This window comes from Echiichthys vipera (assembly GCF_963691815.1).
Source record: "Echiichthys vipera genome assembly, chromosome: 5".
NCBI classification, from domain to species: Eukaryota; Metazoa; Chordata; class Actinopteri; order Perciformes; family Trachinidae; genus Echiichthys; species Echiichthys vipera.
In genome coordinates, this window is record NC_139830.1 from 1643206 (window position 1) to 1660561 (window position 17356).

Sequence of the window (17356 nt, forward strand, 5' to 3'; positions counted from 1 at the left end):
GTCTCCAGACTCCGGTTGTCCTTCAGAGACTCTGTTGGAGGAGGAAGGAGCTCTGGACTTCCCTGCAACCCCGACCCGCGGTAAAGGTAAACAAACACCAGACACATGTATTATTATTATTATTGTTGTTGTTGTTGTTGTTGTCGTCACAGCGACCATGAGTCAGATCTCCTGTGTCTCCTCCTCCCATAAGCTCCCCCGGCCTGCTCCTCACCCGTTCACCTCCCTCCTCCTCCCCCCTCCCCGTCCTCCCCGTCCCATGAGCACCTGGGGCTGGAGTGGGACCCCTCCGTCGATATCGGACGCTCCGTCTCCCGTGACGACGCCGACTCGTCGTATTTCAGCACAGGTGGGAGGTGACGCGGGTGTTAGAGAGTAGAGAAGTCTATTTACATTACCTTTGACGTGCGTGTGCGCGTGTGTGCGTGTGTGTGTGTGTGTGTGTGTGTGTGTGTGTGTGTGTGTGTGTGTGTGTGTGTGTGTGTGTGTGTGTGTGTGTGTGTGTGTGTGTGTGTGTGTGTGTGTGTGTGTGTGTGTGTGTGTGTGTGTGTGTGTGTGTGTGTGTGTGTGTGTGTGTGTGTGTGTGTGTGTGTGTGTGTGTGTGCAGGTCTGTGTCACAGAGACGGCGTGAAGAGGCGGAGCTACCTCAGCTCCCTCGGCTCGCAGTCTGACATCAGTCATGACATCACCAACCAGGAAGTAGATTTGGTGAGTTAAAGGCACAGTCCGTAATGCTCTTCTGTGAACTTTGACACACCTCTCGACTTCTTCCTCCTTCTCCTCCTCTTCCTCCTCCTCTTCTTCCTCCTCTGTCTCCTCCTCTTCCTCCTCCTCTGTCTCCTCTTCTTCCTCTTCTTCCTCTTCCTCCTCCTCCTCCTCCTCTGTCTCCTCTTCTTCCTCTGTCTCCTTGTCCTCTTCCTCCTTTTCCTCCTCCTCTTCCTCCCCCTCCTCCTCGTCCTCTTCCTCCTCCTCCTCTGTCTCCTCTTCTTTCTATCTCCTCGTCCTCTTCCTCCTCCTCCTCCTCCTCCTCCTCCTCCTCCTCTTCATCCTTCTCCTCCTCTGTCTCCTCCTCTTCATCTTCCTCCTCCTCTTCTTCCTCCTCCTCTGTCTCCTCTTCTTCCTCTGTCTCCTCCTCTTCATCTTCCTCTTCTTCCTCCTCTGTCTCCTCCTCTTCCTCCTCCTCTGTCTCCTCTTCTTCCTCTGTCTCCTCGTCCTCTTCTTCCTCCTCCTCCTCCTCCTCTGTCTCCTCTTCTTCCTCTGTCTCCTTGTCCTCTTCCTCCTTTTCCTCCTCCTCTTCCTCCTCCTCATCCTCTTCCTCCTCCTCCTCCTCTTCATCCTCCTCCTCCTCTGTCTCCTCTTCTTCCTCTGTCTCCTTGTCCTCTTCCTCCTTTTCCTCCTCCTCTTCCTCCTCCTCATCCTCTTCCTCCTCCTCCTCCTCCTCTTCATCCTCCTCCTCCTCTGTCTCCTCCTCTCCATCCTCCTCCTCCTCTTCCTCCTCCCCTGTCTCCTCCTCCTCCTCCTCCTCCTTTTCTTCCTCCTCGTCCTCCTCCTCTTCCTCATCTGTCTCCTCCTCCTCCTCCTCCTCTTCCTCACTCAGATAGTGCACTACTTCTGTGATAGGGAACGATTTTGAAACACACTGTCCCCTCACAGATCTGTAGTTTGGATGATCATCCTCAGTGTTTCCTCTTCTGCTCTCACTGTCTTTGTGTTGTCTTTATCACACACACACACACACACACACACACACACACACACACACACACACACACACACACACACACACACACACACACAGAAGCATTGATCTAAAAGTGTTTCCCGCCGCTGTGTCAGTCTTTATGAGCTTGTGGCACCAGTTTCCTTTTATTTTGAAGCTTTTATTTTGGCGAGAAACCGGAGTGTGTCAGCAGCTGTGTGAGAGCGAGGCGGGGGGGAAGCTGCCGCACACAAATAAAGAGATGAAACTGTAGAAAATAAGGCGGCATCCTTGGATCAGGGTTTCGCTCCCGCGGGCTGCTGCACTGTCGGTGAACCCCGGAGCCCGACAGGAAAAGAGACGCACAGAGACGCACGTACGGCTGAATTAGCATCAAGTTACAGCTCCCAACAAAGACGTGTGTGTGTGTGTGTGTGTGTGTGTGTGTGCGTGTGTGCGTGCGCGCTGGTGTCGTCCTACTGTATTTCCTTCGTTTTCCTTCAGTCGTATTTATTTGTGGACGTGTGAAGGCGTGACGTCCCTGCGGAGGACTCTGTGACTGCGTGACCTCGTCTGTTCACCGCATGAATTCTGAATGCAACTCCAGAGACGTGCACGGCTTTTCTGAACTCACTAACACTCAACACCAGTGAAGCAACACTTTTTACTGTGAGACAATGACAATAAGTAGAGATGAATCCGGCGAGCCGCTTGTGTGTTTTGCCACCATTGCTGCGGTGGCGTCTCCCTCCAGGATGCACCTGATTGAATGGGAGCGCTCATTAGAAGTGAACCTTTTCTACCTTTACCTGTTCTTTTTAGGCAGCGTTACTTTTGACATCGATGTCCAGGAAGTCGGGAAGAACCTGTGCGATTCTCTGCTGCTCCAACAGCACGACACAGACCTTTACCTCATGAAGAGCGCCCCTGTCTGAGGCCGTACGGTCTACGCGGATTCAAACCTTTACCTCATGAAGAGCGCCCCTGTCTGAGGCCGTACGGTCTACAGGGATTCAAACCTTTACCTCATGAAGAGCGCCCCTGTCTGAGGCCGTACGGTCTACGCGGATTCAAACCTTTACCTCATGAAGAGCGCTCCTGTCTGAGGCCGTACGGTCTACGTGGATTCAAACCTTTACCTCATGAAGAGCGCCCCTGTCTGAGGCCGTACGGTCTACGTGGATTCAAACCTTTACCTCATGAGGAGCGCCCCTGTCTGAGGCTGTACGGTCTACAGGGATTCAAACCTTTACCTCATGAAGATCGCCCCTGTCTGAGGCCGTACGGTCTACATGGATTCAAACCTTTACCTCATGAAGATCGCCCCTGTCTGAGGCCGTACGTAACACACTAATGACGGCTCCCGTTCAATCAGGCGCTTACTGGAGACGCCACCGCAGTGATGGAGGCTACTTCACCTCTGGTACTTTCGCCGCATTAGTTTATATATGAACCAAAAAAAGACACAATCCAACATGACCCAGAAGAATGTGATCTGAAACAACAACAGCAGCAACAACAGACGTTACTTCAGTGTTTACATTCACTGCTAGCTATACGTAGCTACATGCTAACGTCAGGGAAATGACCTTGGTTGCAGACGTTGTTTCGCCCCATTCAGATTTTATTCCTCCTGGAAAAATGTTTGATGTAATTGAAGAAGCATTTTTTGATTTTCTATTACTCCACAGTCAGTCCAGTGTTTGCTAGTTAGGCTACATGTAGCTACATGCTAACATCAGGGAAAAGCTGCATCTATGTTGCCGTTCGTCAGATCTGATTCCTACTGGAGGTAGTCTTTGGTGAAGTCGTTATTGGTGGTTTCTGGCTGTGAAAGGTGAAAAAATTGCCGCCATACTTCCGTTATAGTCCGTCCAAAACACGCTGTGTCATGACGCAGAAGTAATTGACGTCTGGTGTGCACTGGACCGTGTGTGCAGGTATTAACTAGCATCCACCCTGAGTAAGACATGTTCTCATTCTGTTTGGTGTTGGCGAGGGGTGGTGCCATGGTAGAGCGTGCAGAAGGCAGGTCATAATGCAGATTATGTATGTAGCCGGTTCATAATTTGCCATTTCTTGAATTTGTCTGATGATTTCACCGTGTTTTAGGACGAGTCAGACATTTCTTTTTGGGCGTCTTTGTGTAAAACCCTCGAACCGGCCGTTTAAACCTGAAACACGTTTGGTTCTCACTTGGAAACTTGATGTCGGACGATGAATTAAATAAATCTCCACATTATAAAATAAGCTGTGACAGGCTGGTTAACCTGTAGATGACTGGAGCAAAATTATTCCTATCCCAAATCGACTCCATTTTCTGATTTCTGTGCAGCGGTTGGAGGGATGGCTCGACCACGCCCACCCCGGTGTCTTCTCCCCACACGCAACCGAGGGGGGCGGGACTCGAGCGAACGGAGACCAGTGGGCGACCTCGACTCCTGACAGACGGGTCGGAGAGCCGGTCAACTTTGACGGCGGCCGCGTGAGGGCGTGGCTGGGCGTCCAGAGCCCCGCCCCTTCAGAGAGGAGGACTTCCTGTTCCAAAGCGGTGCAGACTGACGAGCAGGTGGAGGTGGGTGAAGAACTCCTGATCTGAATCCATTTGAATATGACACTGGGTGACATGTTGCTGCATTACCATGAACACACACACACACACACACACACACACACACACTGTAGCTTATTTTGATCCAATCATACACACCGCCCTGCTGACACAAATACTCACGAGAGCACCAAATGTAGATCAATCCGCCGCTGAAAATAGTCCCCAACAAATGCACAATTTCTTCCCGTTTGAGGAAATTCCTGATGAAACTATAAACTAGTCTTTTATATCTATGGCTTCACTTATTAGTAACATACTGTTTGTATAGTTAAATTCTAGCTGCGTCCTTGACTTGTTTCCGACTCGTATGATCCAAAGATTTCATTTCATTTTATGTATTTAATCTTTATTTATTCAGGCAGTCTCATGAGATTAGGATCGTTTTTCTAAGAGCAACCTGAGGACAAGAGAACATAATTATGCAACATAAAGGTATTAGAAAGTGTTGCAAGAATCATAAATATGTTTGATAATCAACGATCATATATGATAATGATCAAGTCCCTGAACCACTCGAGCCAGCTGGAAATGATGACCTAGTTGATGACCCCGTTGACCTAGGCCAGAGGCTCACATTCCCACCGGAGACTGCTGTGACCAACCTGCGCCCAGACCTGGTCCTCTGGTCCAAATCCCGTCGACGTGTCTTCATCATTGACCTGTGAATGTTCTCATGTGTCCAGGTCGTCGTTCTCCTCAAAGCAACTTCAGTCCAAAGCAACTGGACTTGGTTATTTGTCTAGGAAGACGTTTCACCTCTCATCCAAGAGGCTTCATCAGTTCATGTACGCATCTGACCAGGACCAGGACCAGGCTGGGACTGGACCAGGACCAGGACCAGGCTGGGACTGGACCAGGACCAGGCTGGGACTGGACCAGCACCAGGACCAGGCTGGTAATGGACCGACTAACTGGTGTGGAGATCCAGGTATTTAACCTCTCACAAGGCCGATGATGTCACTGGAACCCTTTGTGCTCCAAGTGCCAACGACCGTCGTTAGAGTGACATTCGTTGGTGGGGAGTTGGTTTGGACTGCGTTAGTGCTCTATTGAGTCTTAACGACAGTCGTTGGAGTCACAGGAGGCCGTTTGTGAACAGTTGTTCGTTGAGGTTAGATTGTTGGATGAAGGGATGAAAGGGCAGCATTGTAAACTGGAGATAAGTGGAGTCTCAGACCTCCTCCTCTGGTTAGCGATGGTTTCTCTACTTTTGCAGAGATGCTTCTTTTCCTCCTCTTTCAAACCATCTGTCCTCTCTGTCCAGGATTTGGACATTGTTGTCATCAAAGGAGTGGGCTTTCCCCTTGAGATGTAAGTGGACAGCAGAGTCCAGGCCTGAGGAGTTAGCTCTCCTGCGTTGGGCCGTGCGTTTATGTCCAACACAGTCACTGTCGTCATTGAATTGACAGTACCGTGGGAGGAGGCCATCGATGAAGCATACGAAAGGAAGAGCCTGCAGTATGCCAACTTAGCAGCTGATGCAGAGGATCGGGGCTGGAGCGTTAAGGTGCGACCAGTGAACCAGTGGATCAGTGGACCGGTGGAGGTTGGCTGTAGGGGATTCGTAGCCAGTTCCACCACAAGGCTCCTGAAGGAGGTTGGCATCAGAGGGCCGACTCAACAGAAGACCCTCAAGGAGTTGGCCAGTGTTGCCAAAAGGAGCAGTCATTGGTTGTGGCTGAAGAGAAAGGAGACCGTTTGGGCCACAGGGTGCCCCCAGTGTGACACACGCTCCGGTTTGATCAGCCTGTGGTGGGCCAGCCATGGAGGAGGGCATCTTGTGAGAGAAGGCCCAAACGCCCTAAGAGACCGTGGTACACAACTGATGATGTGTTGGACTGGTGGCACCAGGCGGTCAATTCCCAAATCTCTAAATCCAGCCCCACTCAGAGAACATCTCCATGACTGAGCTGAGCATCATGGGACAGTAACACCAAGTCCTACCAAGAATCCTTTGAAGTGTCCAAAGGGGAATGCAAGACTCTTGCTTGAGGGAAGTTTGCTGTTCTTCACATTTGGTGAAAAACACCTGAAACCAGTTCTGCCAACCAGTTATTTAAGTACTTGTTTGAGTAATTACAGGATCCACGTGACGGAAGGAAGGTGAGGCCGTCTGTCTACCTGTGTCACAAACAAACATGTTATTCTGAAATGAGACTTTTGTCTTCTGTTTTCTTCCCAAAGTCATAAAGTAAAGGAACAGAAAGACTTAATGAACTGTAGCAGTGAATGAAGCAGCAGTGACATTTGTGTTTTCAACTATTATGGAAAATGAACGTCTTTGTTAAACGTCCTCCTGTGACTCCAACGACTGTCGCTCAGACTCAATAGAGCACTAACAAAGTCCAGACCTACTTCCACCAACGACTGGACCAGGACCAGGACCAGGAACAGGACCAGGACCAGGACCAGAGCTAACGAAGTCCAAACCTACTTCCACCAACGACTGGACCAGGACCAGGACCAGGAACAGGACCAGTGCTAACGAACTCCAAACCTACTTCCACCAACAACTGGACCAGAACCAGGACCAGGCTGGGACCGGACCAGCACTAACGAAGTCCAAACCTACGTCCACCAACGACTGTCACTCTAACGACGGTCGTTGGCACTTGGAGCACAAAGGGTTCCAGTGACATCATCGGCCTTGTGAGAGGTTAAATACCTGGATCTCCACACCAGTTAGTTGGACCAGTCCTGGTCCAGTCCCAGCCTGGTCCTGGTCCTGGTCCTGGTCCTGGTCCAGTCCCAGCCCGGTCCTGGTCCTGGTCCTGGTCCCAGCCCGGTCCTGGTCCTGGTCCTGGTCCCAGCCTGGTCAGATGCGTACATGAACTAATGAAGCCTCTTGGATGAGAGGGGAAACGTCTTCCTAGACAAAGAACCAAGTCCAGTTGCTTTTGACTGAAGTTCCTTTGAGGATAGCGACGACCTGGACACATGAGAACATTCACAGGCTTGTTAAACAAACGTTGAATCGAATCGTATATTTAAACGCGTCCGTCCTTGAGTCGTATCGTAGCCCGTGTATCGAGACAATAAGAAGAATATAGAATAACTTTAATGCCTAAGTGTCTGAGCTTGTTACTGTGAAGTTGAGCAGTAAGGCCGAGCACATGTCATCGCAAGAACAGTGCATGTGTGTGTGTTTGTGTGTGTGTGTGTCCTGACCTTACATCCTCACACACACACACTTATGGAGACCAACTTGGGAAGTGCTTAGATGACAAAATAATTGGACTTCAGTGTTCAGTTTAGCAAAGCTTCAGTGTTCATCAGTTACTTCTTAAATACAACAATTAATAAAAATGGAATATATAGATTATGTGCATTATATCGATGTCTACACAGCAGTTTAACCAGCCGACGCTGACAATGTGAATTACCGTCTCTCCGCAGCTTTTCTCCATCAGACTTCATTTTCTCTCCCTCTCTCATTACCCGTGAAAGCGGCGATTTATTCTCCCCTTCCTGCGTCTCGCCTGCCGCTCCGCACGCCGCCGAATGAATCCATAAAGTCTTGATTTATGCATCGAGTCTGGCTGCACTTTAACTGTCGCCATAAACACAGGATTAAACACGCAGACTTCCTCCTTCCCTTCTGTCCTCCTTTACTCCCACTTCCCCCTGTGTTTCCTCCGTCTGACTTCCACACAGTCACAGAAAACGCTCCGGTCACGACATAGAGAAAGAAGAAGAGGAGGTAGAGTTTTTCAGGGTCAAATCCAGGGGTGAACCTGGGCCGTGCGGTCGTGTACCCTGCATACTACAACACGTCATGATTGCATTTCCCTAAAGGAACACAACTGCTAACTTTAGGTCAGCATAAACTGTTTGTATTTTATATAAAATGGTTCTGGATGCATCATCTGCACGTGTTCATACCTTCAAGACCGCATTTGACATCTGCATTTGTATGTACCTTTAAGACTGGATGCACGTATTTACCTCTTCTTCATGTGCGATGATGTTCGACACCATAGGAGACATTTCAGTGTCGAACATGAGCTGTTGGGACCTCTGGGATGATCACAGCCTCGTGATACTTTACAACCACGAACTAAAGACCGAGGGCGGTGGTTCTCAAAGTTTGCACATGACGTTCCACCTCAGGAAACGTCATGTTCTCTCGAGTCCCGCCGCTAAGACCGATGTTAAAACACAGCAGCGTAGGCCGACACAGCTACAGACAGAATCAGAAGATTATTTATTGTTGACTGTCTTCAGCCATGACTCCAGCTTCAGAAGGACCGCACTTCTCTTCCTAATCGTTCCCATTTGAAGCCACGATTGCAGTGTTTTTACCTCTGCTGACTCTCTTCCATCACAGTTTAGCTCATGAACACGGTCGGGTAGCAGGCTGACAAAAATATTACAGGAAACTTATTTTAAATTACATTTCATGGGTCTTAAAAGTTTTCTTAAAAGTATTTTATTTCAAAAACTTGTAGTATTTGGATAGTCTCATCTCATCTTCAGCCTCTTATCCGGGGTCGGGTCTCAGGGGCAGCAGCTTTAGCAGGGGACCCCAAACTTCCCTTTCCCGGGCCACATTAACCAGCTCTAACTGGGGGATCCTGAGGCGTTCCCAGGCCAGTGTGGAGATCTAATCTCTCCACCTGGTCCTGGGTCTTCCCCGAGGCCTCCTCCCAGCTGGACGTGCCTGGAACACCTCCCTTGGGAGGCGCCCAGGGTTCATCCTTACCAGATGATCCTGAACCACCTCAACTGGCTCCTTTCAACACAAAGGAGCAGCGGCTCTACTCCGAGTTCCTCACGGATGCTGAACTTCTCCCCCTCTCTCTAAGGGAGACTCCAGCCCCCCTCCTGAGGAAACACATTTCACACGCTTGGACCTGCCACCTCGTTCTTTCAGTCATGACCCAGCTTTCATAACCACAGGGGAGGGTAGGAACCAGGATAGCACCAGACAGAGCTTGAGTACCACCAGTGGTACCACAGTTTGAGAACCAGAGACCCATGGCGTTCAGAGGATGGATGGCTTTCACCAGGATATTCACAAGAAGTGCTCGTCATCTGATCGCCAAAAAAATGGCATTCTTGCAGAAATCTCCAACTGTCAAAAGTCTGGAAACACCACTGTTGGCCAAAACTTCAATCCACTTTCGTCAGAACCGCCTTGTGCTCGTACACGTGCGCACGCTCGTGCTCGTACACGTGCAAACGTGCTTTACTAAAGCCAACCTCTCCCAAACGGGCCGTGGACGACACCCGTGCCGCTCCTAGACGCGGTACGGTTGCACTCACACTGGTCAAAGGAACCAGACTTTAGCCATGAAACGTCCTGGAGCACGGTACGGAGGCACAGTGTGAGTGCGCCCTTAGTGTCCACGGAGAATCAGTGTATTGATCTATGAAAATTAACCTTTTCTGTGTGGATTTTGCACTGATGGAATTCTGCAGAGCTGCTCAGGAGGCGACTTTCTAGAACTAATACATTTATTACAGAATATTCATTGTAAGAAAAAGTTTAACTGCTGTTTATGTTGAATATTAGGAGCATGCATTTAAACCAAGTTGACCCTTCAGAGCAGAGGTTCCCAAACTTTGAGCTCAAGACCCAAAGGAGAGATTTGGCGTCTCTCTTGGACGCAAACGTAGAAAAATCCACATTAGGTTTCTGCTTTTTAAATCTTGAATCTGTTACACACTCATTAATCACCTTCCATTTATTAACCGACTGTATTTAACTCCTGCAGTGTTACCTGGATGGAAACAGTCCTCATTCAAACGTCACACAACAGCCTCTTCCTGCCCCCTCCCCTCCACAGTCACATGACCTCAAAGCCCCGGCTGATTGGATGAAGCACCGACATCGATCTAATCTTCAGGTGAGGTTCTTTTTAAACTCATTTACAATACTTGTAAAGTTTCAAATACTCAGATGGTATACAGAATAAAATAAAAGCAAATCAAAATAATGCTGAAAATAGAACCAAACACGGGTTATAAATGATATAAACTCACCTTTACACTGATCCACATATTCAATCCATCAGCAAACAATTAACCAAAAGGTAAAACAGGAAATGGTTTCCCTGGATATTTGGTCTGACTTTAAAGAGGTTGGATTACGGCTCAAACGCACTGGAGGCATCTGACGCACACGTCTTTAAAGTACATTTGTTTTAAATGGTTAAACAGGCACCTGAAGCGCGTCACACTGCTTTAATACCCCGACTTCTTTGTATCCTCTCTGCTTTATTATTGTTTCATCTTTGCTTTCAGCTGGGAGTTAAATTTCTGCTGGTGAAAACCCAACTTTACCTGATTTCGGAGCTTCAAAATAAAAGCTTTTCATTGAGAAAGTAACGGGGAACTTTGCATTGTGAATATTTCATAGGAAGTTAATGCATAAAGATGGATGACGTGACTAAACTTCCTCCAGCTGTACAAGATTAAAGCCCAAATATCCCGGATACGAGCGCCGCCATGTTGTAGTTTTGCAACCAGTAGGGATGGATGGTAGAGTTACATCATTAAAGGGACGTCCAATCATCCGCTCTACCAACACAGCTGCCAATCATAATGTTTCATTCCGTGTTTATTTGAAACCAAACGTACAAGAAAAACGAACACTTGCCCCGTGCTTTAGGGTCCTTGTCCCCCCCTCCAGGCCCGTTTGTACTCACACTACCTGGGCCTCGGAGAATGCTTCTTGCTGCCTATACGTCATCACGCCGTAACACGTCACACGCATTGATGACGTCATGGCGATGCGTGGCTTTGTTTCCAGATCTTTCCGTAGACCTCGGAGTTTTTGTGCGTCTTGTCGACTGTTTTTGAATCTTTTCATCGACCAAATCTGCAGTAAACACTCCACCTCCGCATCACACCAACGTGAACCTTTCGCCGCCATTGTTTGAAATGTCCGCGCATGGTCCCTCCTTCTTTTTTCTACGTCCCAACAGGCGCACAGGAAATGACCTCAGAACCGCCGTAGGCCTCGTGCTCGTACACGTGCGCACGCTCATGCTCGTACACGTGCAAACGCGCTTTACTAAAGCCCACCTCTCTCAGACGGGCCGTGGACGGTCAGCTGGCCCCAGTTATGCGCGGAGCGGTTGCAATCACACTGGTCAAACGAACTAGGCTTAAGCTGAAAAACCTGTTTTGGTCCGGTGCGGAAGGACAGTGTGAGTGCGCCCTAAATATATGATGCTGCAACTATCCATCCCAACGTCGTCCCCCGTTAACTACTTTAGTGCTGTCCACCTTTCTATGAGAACACCCCCCTGTAATCTTGGCATATATCTGATTTTTACAGTTGTATAAATACCTTTTTGAGTTGTTAACCACTCGGTGTCTGTGGTTTTTAGCGATAACCCGGATAAATCAGACATGAAGTCGGTGTTTTTGGTCGCAGCTTTCCTTGAAAGCGACTTTTGACCATGACACAAAACAGCGTTCAGACTAGCAGAAGATATCATTCGTTCACACCGATTAAAGCGGATGTTAGAAAATAACACACACAGCGCTCTAGATAAGTATTAATACCAAGACGTAGTATCAGTTATGCCCCCGGGAGAGAGATAAACAGTGTGTGTCTTTGAGCTGATGTATGCTTTTAAAAGTTTTCATGTGAAAGTACAAAATGTTGCCTGAAACCACCGAGGATCAACAGAAGCTCTCTGTTCTCCAGGCCGAGGAAGATCCGTCCCGCTGTGAGGAAGCCGAGCGTCTTCTCCCCAAACAAAGGTGAGCACAGAGCCGAGGGCAGGCCCGCTGTAATTCTCAGAATGTTTCTAAAACCACAGAGAGATTAGCACAACAGCGTCCCTTTATGTTCAGGAAGCACAGGAGGTCAAACATGTTTGAACAGGAAGTAGTTAACAGGAGCAGTGTTTGGATGTTTGCGGCGTTCCACAACATTTCGTACCCACCTGGGTGCACGGACTCTATCAACTCGGCCTTTGTACCCAGGAAGTGAGCCGCCATTTCCGTGAGATTGTACCCGGTGGCAGAAATGCACGGTTACGAGCACAAAACCTGACTGTTGACACTTTAAGAAAGCCTTTAGGTGTAAAGACAGGGATGTTTATGTCGCCTCCAGTAACTGACTGAGCCAGTAAAGGGGCGCTTTGGCTGCAGGTTTTCATTGCAACCTGACTTGAGTCATGCAATCACCTGCTGAATGTTTGTGAGGTGACCTGACCAGTGGACTTTAGCGTGATTGTTTGAAACCGTTGACGTGTGTTACGTTCTAAAACCAGCTGCTGGAGACGTGACGAGCTGAGTCGCAGGCGACATCATCAGCCGGTTTGAGTCGAGACGAGACCGTTTCGGCTCGTCGCAAATCTTTGATCTGAACTGGACCTTAAAGATCCTCATGTTGGGCTGAATTATGACGCATGTTGGTCCGATCAAGACGATAGAAAACATGTTGATATAGTTTAAAAAGTGGTGTCCCGGACAATACCTGGATCACTCAGCGCTATAAAAGTTTCCGCCCTATAATTTCCAAAGACCAATAAAGAATATTGTTTTTTGTACCCAGGAAGTGAGCCGCCATTTCCGGGAGATTGTACCCGGAGGCAGAAATGCACGGTTATGAGCTCAAAACCTGACTGTTGACCCTTTAAGAAAGCCTTTAGGTGTAATGACAGGGATGTTTATGTCGCCTCCAGTAACCGACTGATCCAGTAAAGAGTCGCTGTGGCTGCAGGTTTTCATTGCAACCAAGCAAAAACACACCTGACTTGAGTCCTGCATTCACCTGAATCGTCTTGACACAGTAGATTTGTTGGACCACGTGTGTTTTTGATTGGTTGGAATATGAACCTGCAGCCACAGCGGCTCTTTACTGGATCACTTTGACCCCCCTGTGATAGACGGGCTTAACACTGCAAGAGTTGGAGGTTCAACCCCTAAACAAACCAGACACTAACACCTCCACCTCCACCTCTTCCTGCTCCACAGTGGGACCTCCAGCAGCACTCCCTCTTCCTCCCTGCTCTCCCAAGCCCTCCTCTGCCTCCTCCTGACTGCAGCTCTGACACTGCTGGCCTGTCTGCTGTGGGGCGCCCTGGAGCCACTTTGTCACTGCAGCAGCAGGGCGTCACGCGGTTTCCACCTGACACTGAGGTACGTCAACGGACCCCCGCCTACCTGAAGACCACCCAGAGACTCTCAGAGTTTGGACAAAGCACTTTTCCCTCAGGCTCGACAGAACGGAGGTTGGCAACTCATCATGTAACTACGATTTCAGTTAAACCAGGAGCCAAAGTCGTGCCCCTTCTCCTCTTAGTTTCCATTGTTATCCATTCATGTTTCGTCTTATACAAGATCAGTGAAACAGACGCTAACTCCACCGGTTCTTTGGATTATTTTACCTCCATCTTTCTAAAAAAGGGGCATCAGTATCTACTTGATAAAAGAGGCCGATTTCTGCATCAACATGAAGAGAAAATACTTTGATTTGCGCTGGAAACAGCTGAAATAATGTCATCACATCAGGGTTTGTCTTCATCCCTGGCCTTGAAGAATCACTTACATCAGGGGTGTCAAACTCCAATTCACATTGGGCCAAATTTAAAAACTGGGACCAAGTTGCGGGCCAAACTCAGTATTTACTAAAAAAAAATTAAAAAAAAGGTCCTTGATGTTTCTTATGTTTTACTTGTTTGTTAGCGCCACGGTGGCTCTGCTGACGAGACAAACAGCTCTTTACCTTCAGACACAGATCATCTGCCTCCCACCGCTGCTGAAAGCTCCTGTCCTCCATCTTTCTTTGGGTCGTTTTTGGGGAGGGGTGGATTCAGTGTGTCTGCAGAGACTTGTAGCATGGATGCTCATGTTTGCTAACAGAAAAGTAGACGTGGATGTGCTTTATACTCACGGTATATCGCAGTACTCATAGAACCTTGATAGTATCTTGCGGGCCAAATATAATAACACCGCGAGATTTGGCCCATGGGCCTGAGTTTGACACCCCTGACTTACAGCCTTGTTCTGCAGCTTTTCCACTAAAAATAAATGATTGAGTGTATTTCGCAGCTCCAAATCGCACCGGTTTGGATGCAACTTCTTTTTCCCAAATGCATTAAATAATAATAATAAACTATAGGCAAGCATCTCCAAACCTCCGCTGCTGGAGCAGAAGAAATGACCACATGAATGGTTGTATGTATGTATAAGTTGCAAACCTTTATGTAGATGATTGTGTTTGTGGGCAGCTGAAGACCCTTTAGAGAATTTTAGAAATGCTTTCTCTGATACGGTCGTAGCTGAGTTAGCTGTTAGCGTAATATTTTAAAACTCCTGGATGTTGGACACAAAGGACATCGTTCCTGTAATTCTACAAAAGGACAAAAGCAAATCATGTTATGTTTGATACAAACTCAGTCTCACTCAGTGGCTTGTACAATTCAGGTTTAGTTCTTTCCTATAAGACTCAATTATGCCGTCCATTTAATTAACATGATACGTGAAAACAGGTCTGGTTTCATCCCGTTAGGAAGTAAATTCCAGAGTTCATGCCTTTAAAAATAACCAGAAGAATGTATGTGAACTAACAGGAAGTTGTAATGATATATATTTTTATGTATGTCTGAGATGCAATGAAAGCAAACCAACTGCCTTATTTTTATACTGATGCTACGTTATGGTAGCATCGGCTGGTTAAAATGTCCACTCGTCGCTGCGTTAAGTTCAAAGTTAGTTTCCATAGAGACCATGTTCAGGAAGTGACATCATCTGTTGGTAGGAGCAAAGCACTTAAAGGTCATTCATGTTTTATTTTCTATGTTCCATCGATCTGTAACACTCTGAAGTCCCGTTCAGACCAAAGATTCGCAACAAGACGAGTTGAAACCTGCAGCGGTGTATCATCTGCATAGAAACGACTCAGTTTTTCTGTTCTTACTCTTCAGCCTTTTTTTGTAGCTGGATATAATTTATAGGAGGAGGACAGAGGTAGTGAGATACTTGCGACAGCTGCATTTCTAGTAGAGATGAAACGGAGAAAACACTTTATTTCTCTGATTCACTGCTTTGTTCTCGATAACGGCGCTCCCTCTCCTCATTCATTCTCTAGCTCGCTCGACTTTCTCTCTCTTTTCTCTTGAGCCTCCGTCCAAAACTGCCATTTCAACCAGCTGAAAGCTTGTGAGGTGACGTGACAAGTGGACTTTAGTGTGATTGTTTTGAAAGCGTTGACGTGTGTTACCTACAAAAACCAGCTGCTGGAGACGTGACGAGCTGAGTCGCAGGCGACATCATCAGCCGGTTTGAGTCGAGACGAGACCTCGTCGCAAATCTTTGGTTTGAACTGGACCTTAAAGATCTTCCCTGTTGGGCTAAATTATGATGCATGTTGGTCCGATCAAGACGATAAAAAACATTTTGATATAGTTTAAAAAGCGGTTTCCCGGACAAAACCTGGATCACTCGCGCTATGGCTAAAAAGACATAAAAGTTCCCGCCCTATAATTTCTATAGACCAATAAGGATTAGTATTTCAGAGCCAGACATCAGCTAATATGATTCAACAATATCACTATTCTTATATAATGCACCAAAAAAAGAAGAAAAAACACCTTTTAGAAGCTAAAATGTCGCTAAAATGTTTGTATATAACAGGAATGACCCATTTCTCAGAGTTGAATGTGTTGTTATATTAATAATATAAATATTTAGACTTTTAGCAACACAGTGTATATCTGAGAAACATCGACGGGGTTGGAAAAGCACAAAGCGTCTGCCTTGAACAGCTGTTTGTCTTTTTTTTTTTATCAGATATTAAAGTTATAATCAGCGTTGTAGGAACTCAAGATTAGCGCTGTAGGGTGCGGAGGTCAACGGTCGCATCTATAAAAGTTTTATGATGTTTATTATAGTGTGAAGAGATTTAATGAAGCAAGAGTGTGATAGTTATTACACAGGTCGTATCTTTAACAGCTATCTGTGCTAATGTCGCTAAAGCTAGTGTAACAAACGCAATGCTAACATGCTAACTTTAAGCTTTACATGGCTGCCATTCATGTCAAAATTCTGAAGTATTTTATAGTTATTAATCACCACTAACGGCCTTATGACACCGGGATAGCACTTGTATTTATAATAAAGATGTTTTGCCTTGTAAACATGTCTGTTTTTGGTGTTTTAGCCCCTTAGCTAATCACACACGTGCACATTTCTGCTGGCTGCGACCCAGAGTGTGTTTAAACGCGGTTTCCAGAGCTCGCAGGGACGTGAAACTTTCCTAGTTAACCCTCCTGTTCTCCTCAGGGTCAATTTGACCCCATTTAATGTTTAAAATCTCTAAATAACGACGTCTTTTTTTTGTTTTTTTGCTTTATATTTATGACTTTTCCTCATTTTATGGGGACGACTCATAAAAAACCTAAAATTATCATGATTATATATATTTTTATTGTTCTTATCGTACATGTACTTGTGGCATCGGTGTTCCTTTGGGTCAGTTTGATCATCTGGATGATTTCATCATTATTATTATCGTCTATTTTACAATTCAGATATTATCTGAGGTCAAATTCATGCTGCTGTCGTTGATAACGGACGTTACTTTCATTCCAGATGTTACAAATAACACAAAATAGCACTTAAAATAACAGACTTACTTTAAAACACACACACAGAAATCCCTCCATGCAGTTTAACATCAGTGATATTTTTCATTTCGTTAAATAAAAACATAAAGAACCCGACTTCACTTGAGTCACACATTGATTATGATCATTTTTGAGGCGTTTAACGGTCAAATTGACCCCAAGAATAAATGGTGCTAGTGAAATTTGAGGGCAACAGGAGGGTTAAGAGAACAGAGAGAGTCAACATCCTGTCTTCAGTTAGTGTAGACAAAGTCGTGTTGTTGTTGGTGGTGATGATGCATTTTAATTTGAAAAACTGCTTTTTTCCGAAAGAACAGTCTTTTCACTGTCACCAAAATAAAAGCATGACACGATGGATTATTAAAGCTAGTGTCACGTCTCAGAGACACAGAAGTATTTACAGATGACCTTAAGTGTCACTGACTCTTGTTGACGTGTAGTGTAGTCGTAAAC

General features: G+C 46.7%; 1 protein-coding gene across 1 annotated transcript in view; it reads left to right on the top strand.

The window, feature by feature from the left end:
* The window catches only part of LOC310947239 (uncharacterized protein), a 30350-nt gene extending 13989 nt beyond the window's left edge, over positions 1 to 16361 (top strand). The window contains exons 7-13 of the mRNA XM_083914004.1: positions 1 to 86; positions 194 to 349; positions 608 to 708; positions 4035 to 4274; positions 10031 to 10162; positions 11974 to 12029; positions 13251 to 16361. The exon at positions 1 to 86 is cut by the window's left edge and continues 23 nt beyond it. Of these exons, the coding sequence (XP_083770130.1) occupies positions 1 to 86; positions 194 to 349; positions 608 to 708; positions 4035 to 4274; positions 10031 to 10162; positions 11974 to 12029; positions 13251 to 13443 (964 nt within the window). The 3' untranslated portion in view covers positions 13444 to 16361. The remainder of the gene's footprint in view (positions 87 to 193; positions 350 to 607; positions 709 to 4034; positions 4275 to 10030; positions 10163 to 11973; positions 12030 to 13250) is intronic.
* The last annotated feature ends 995 nt before the right edge of the window (positions 16362 to 17356 follow it).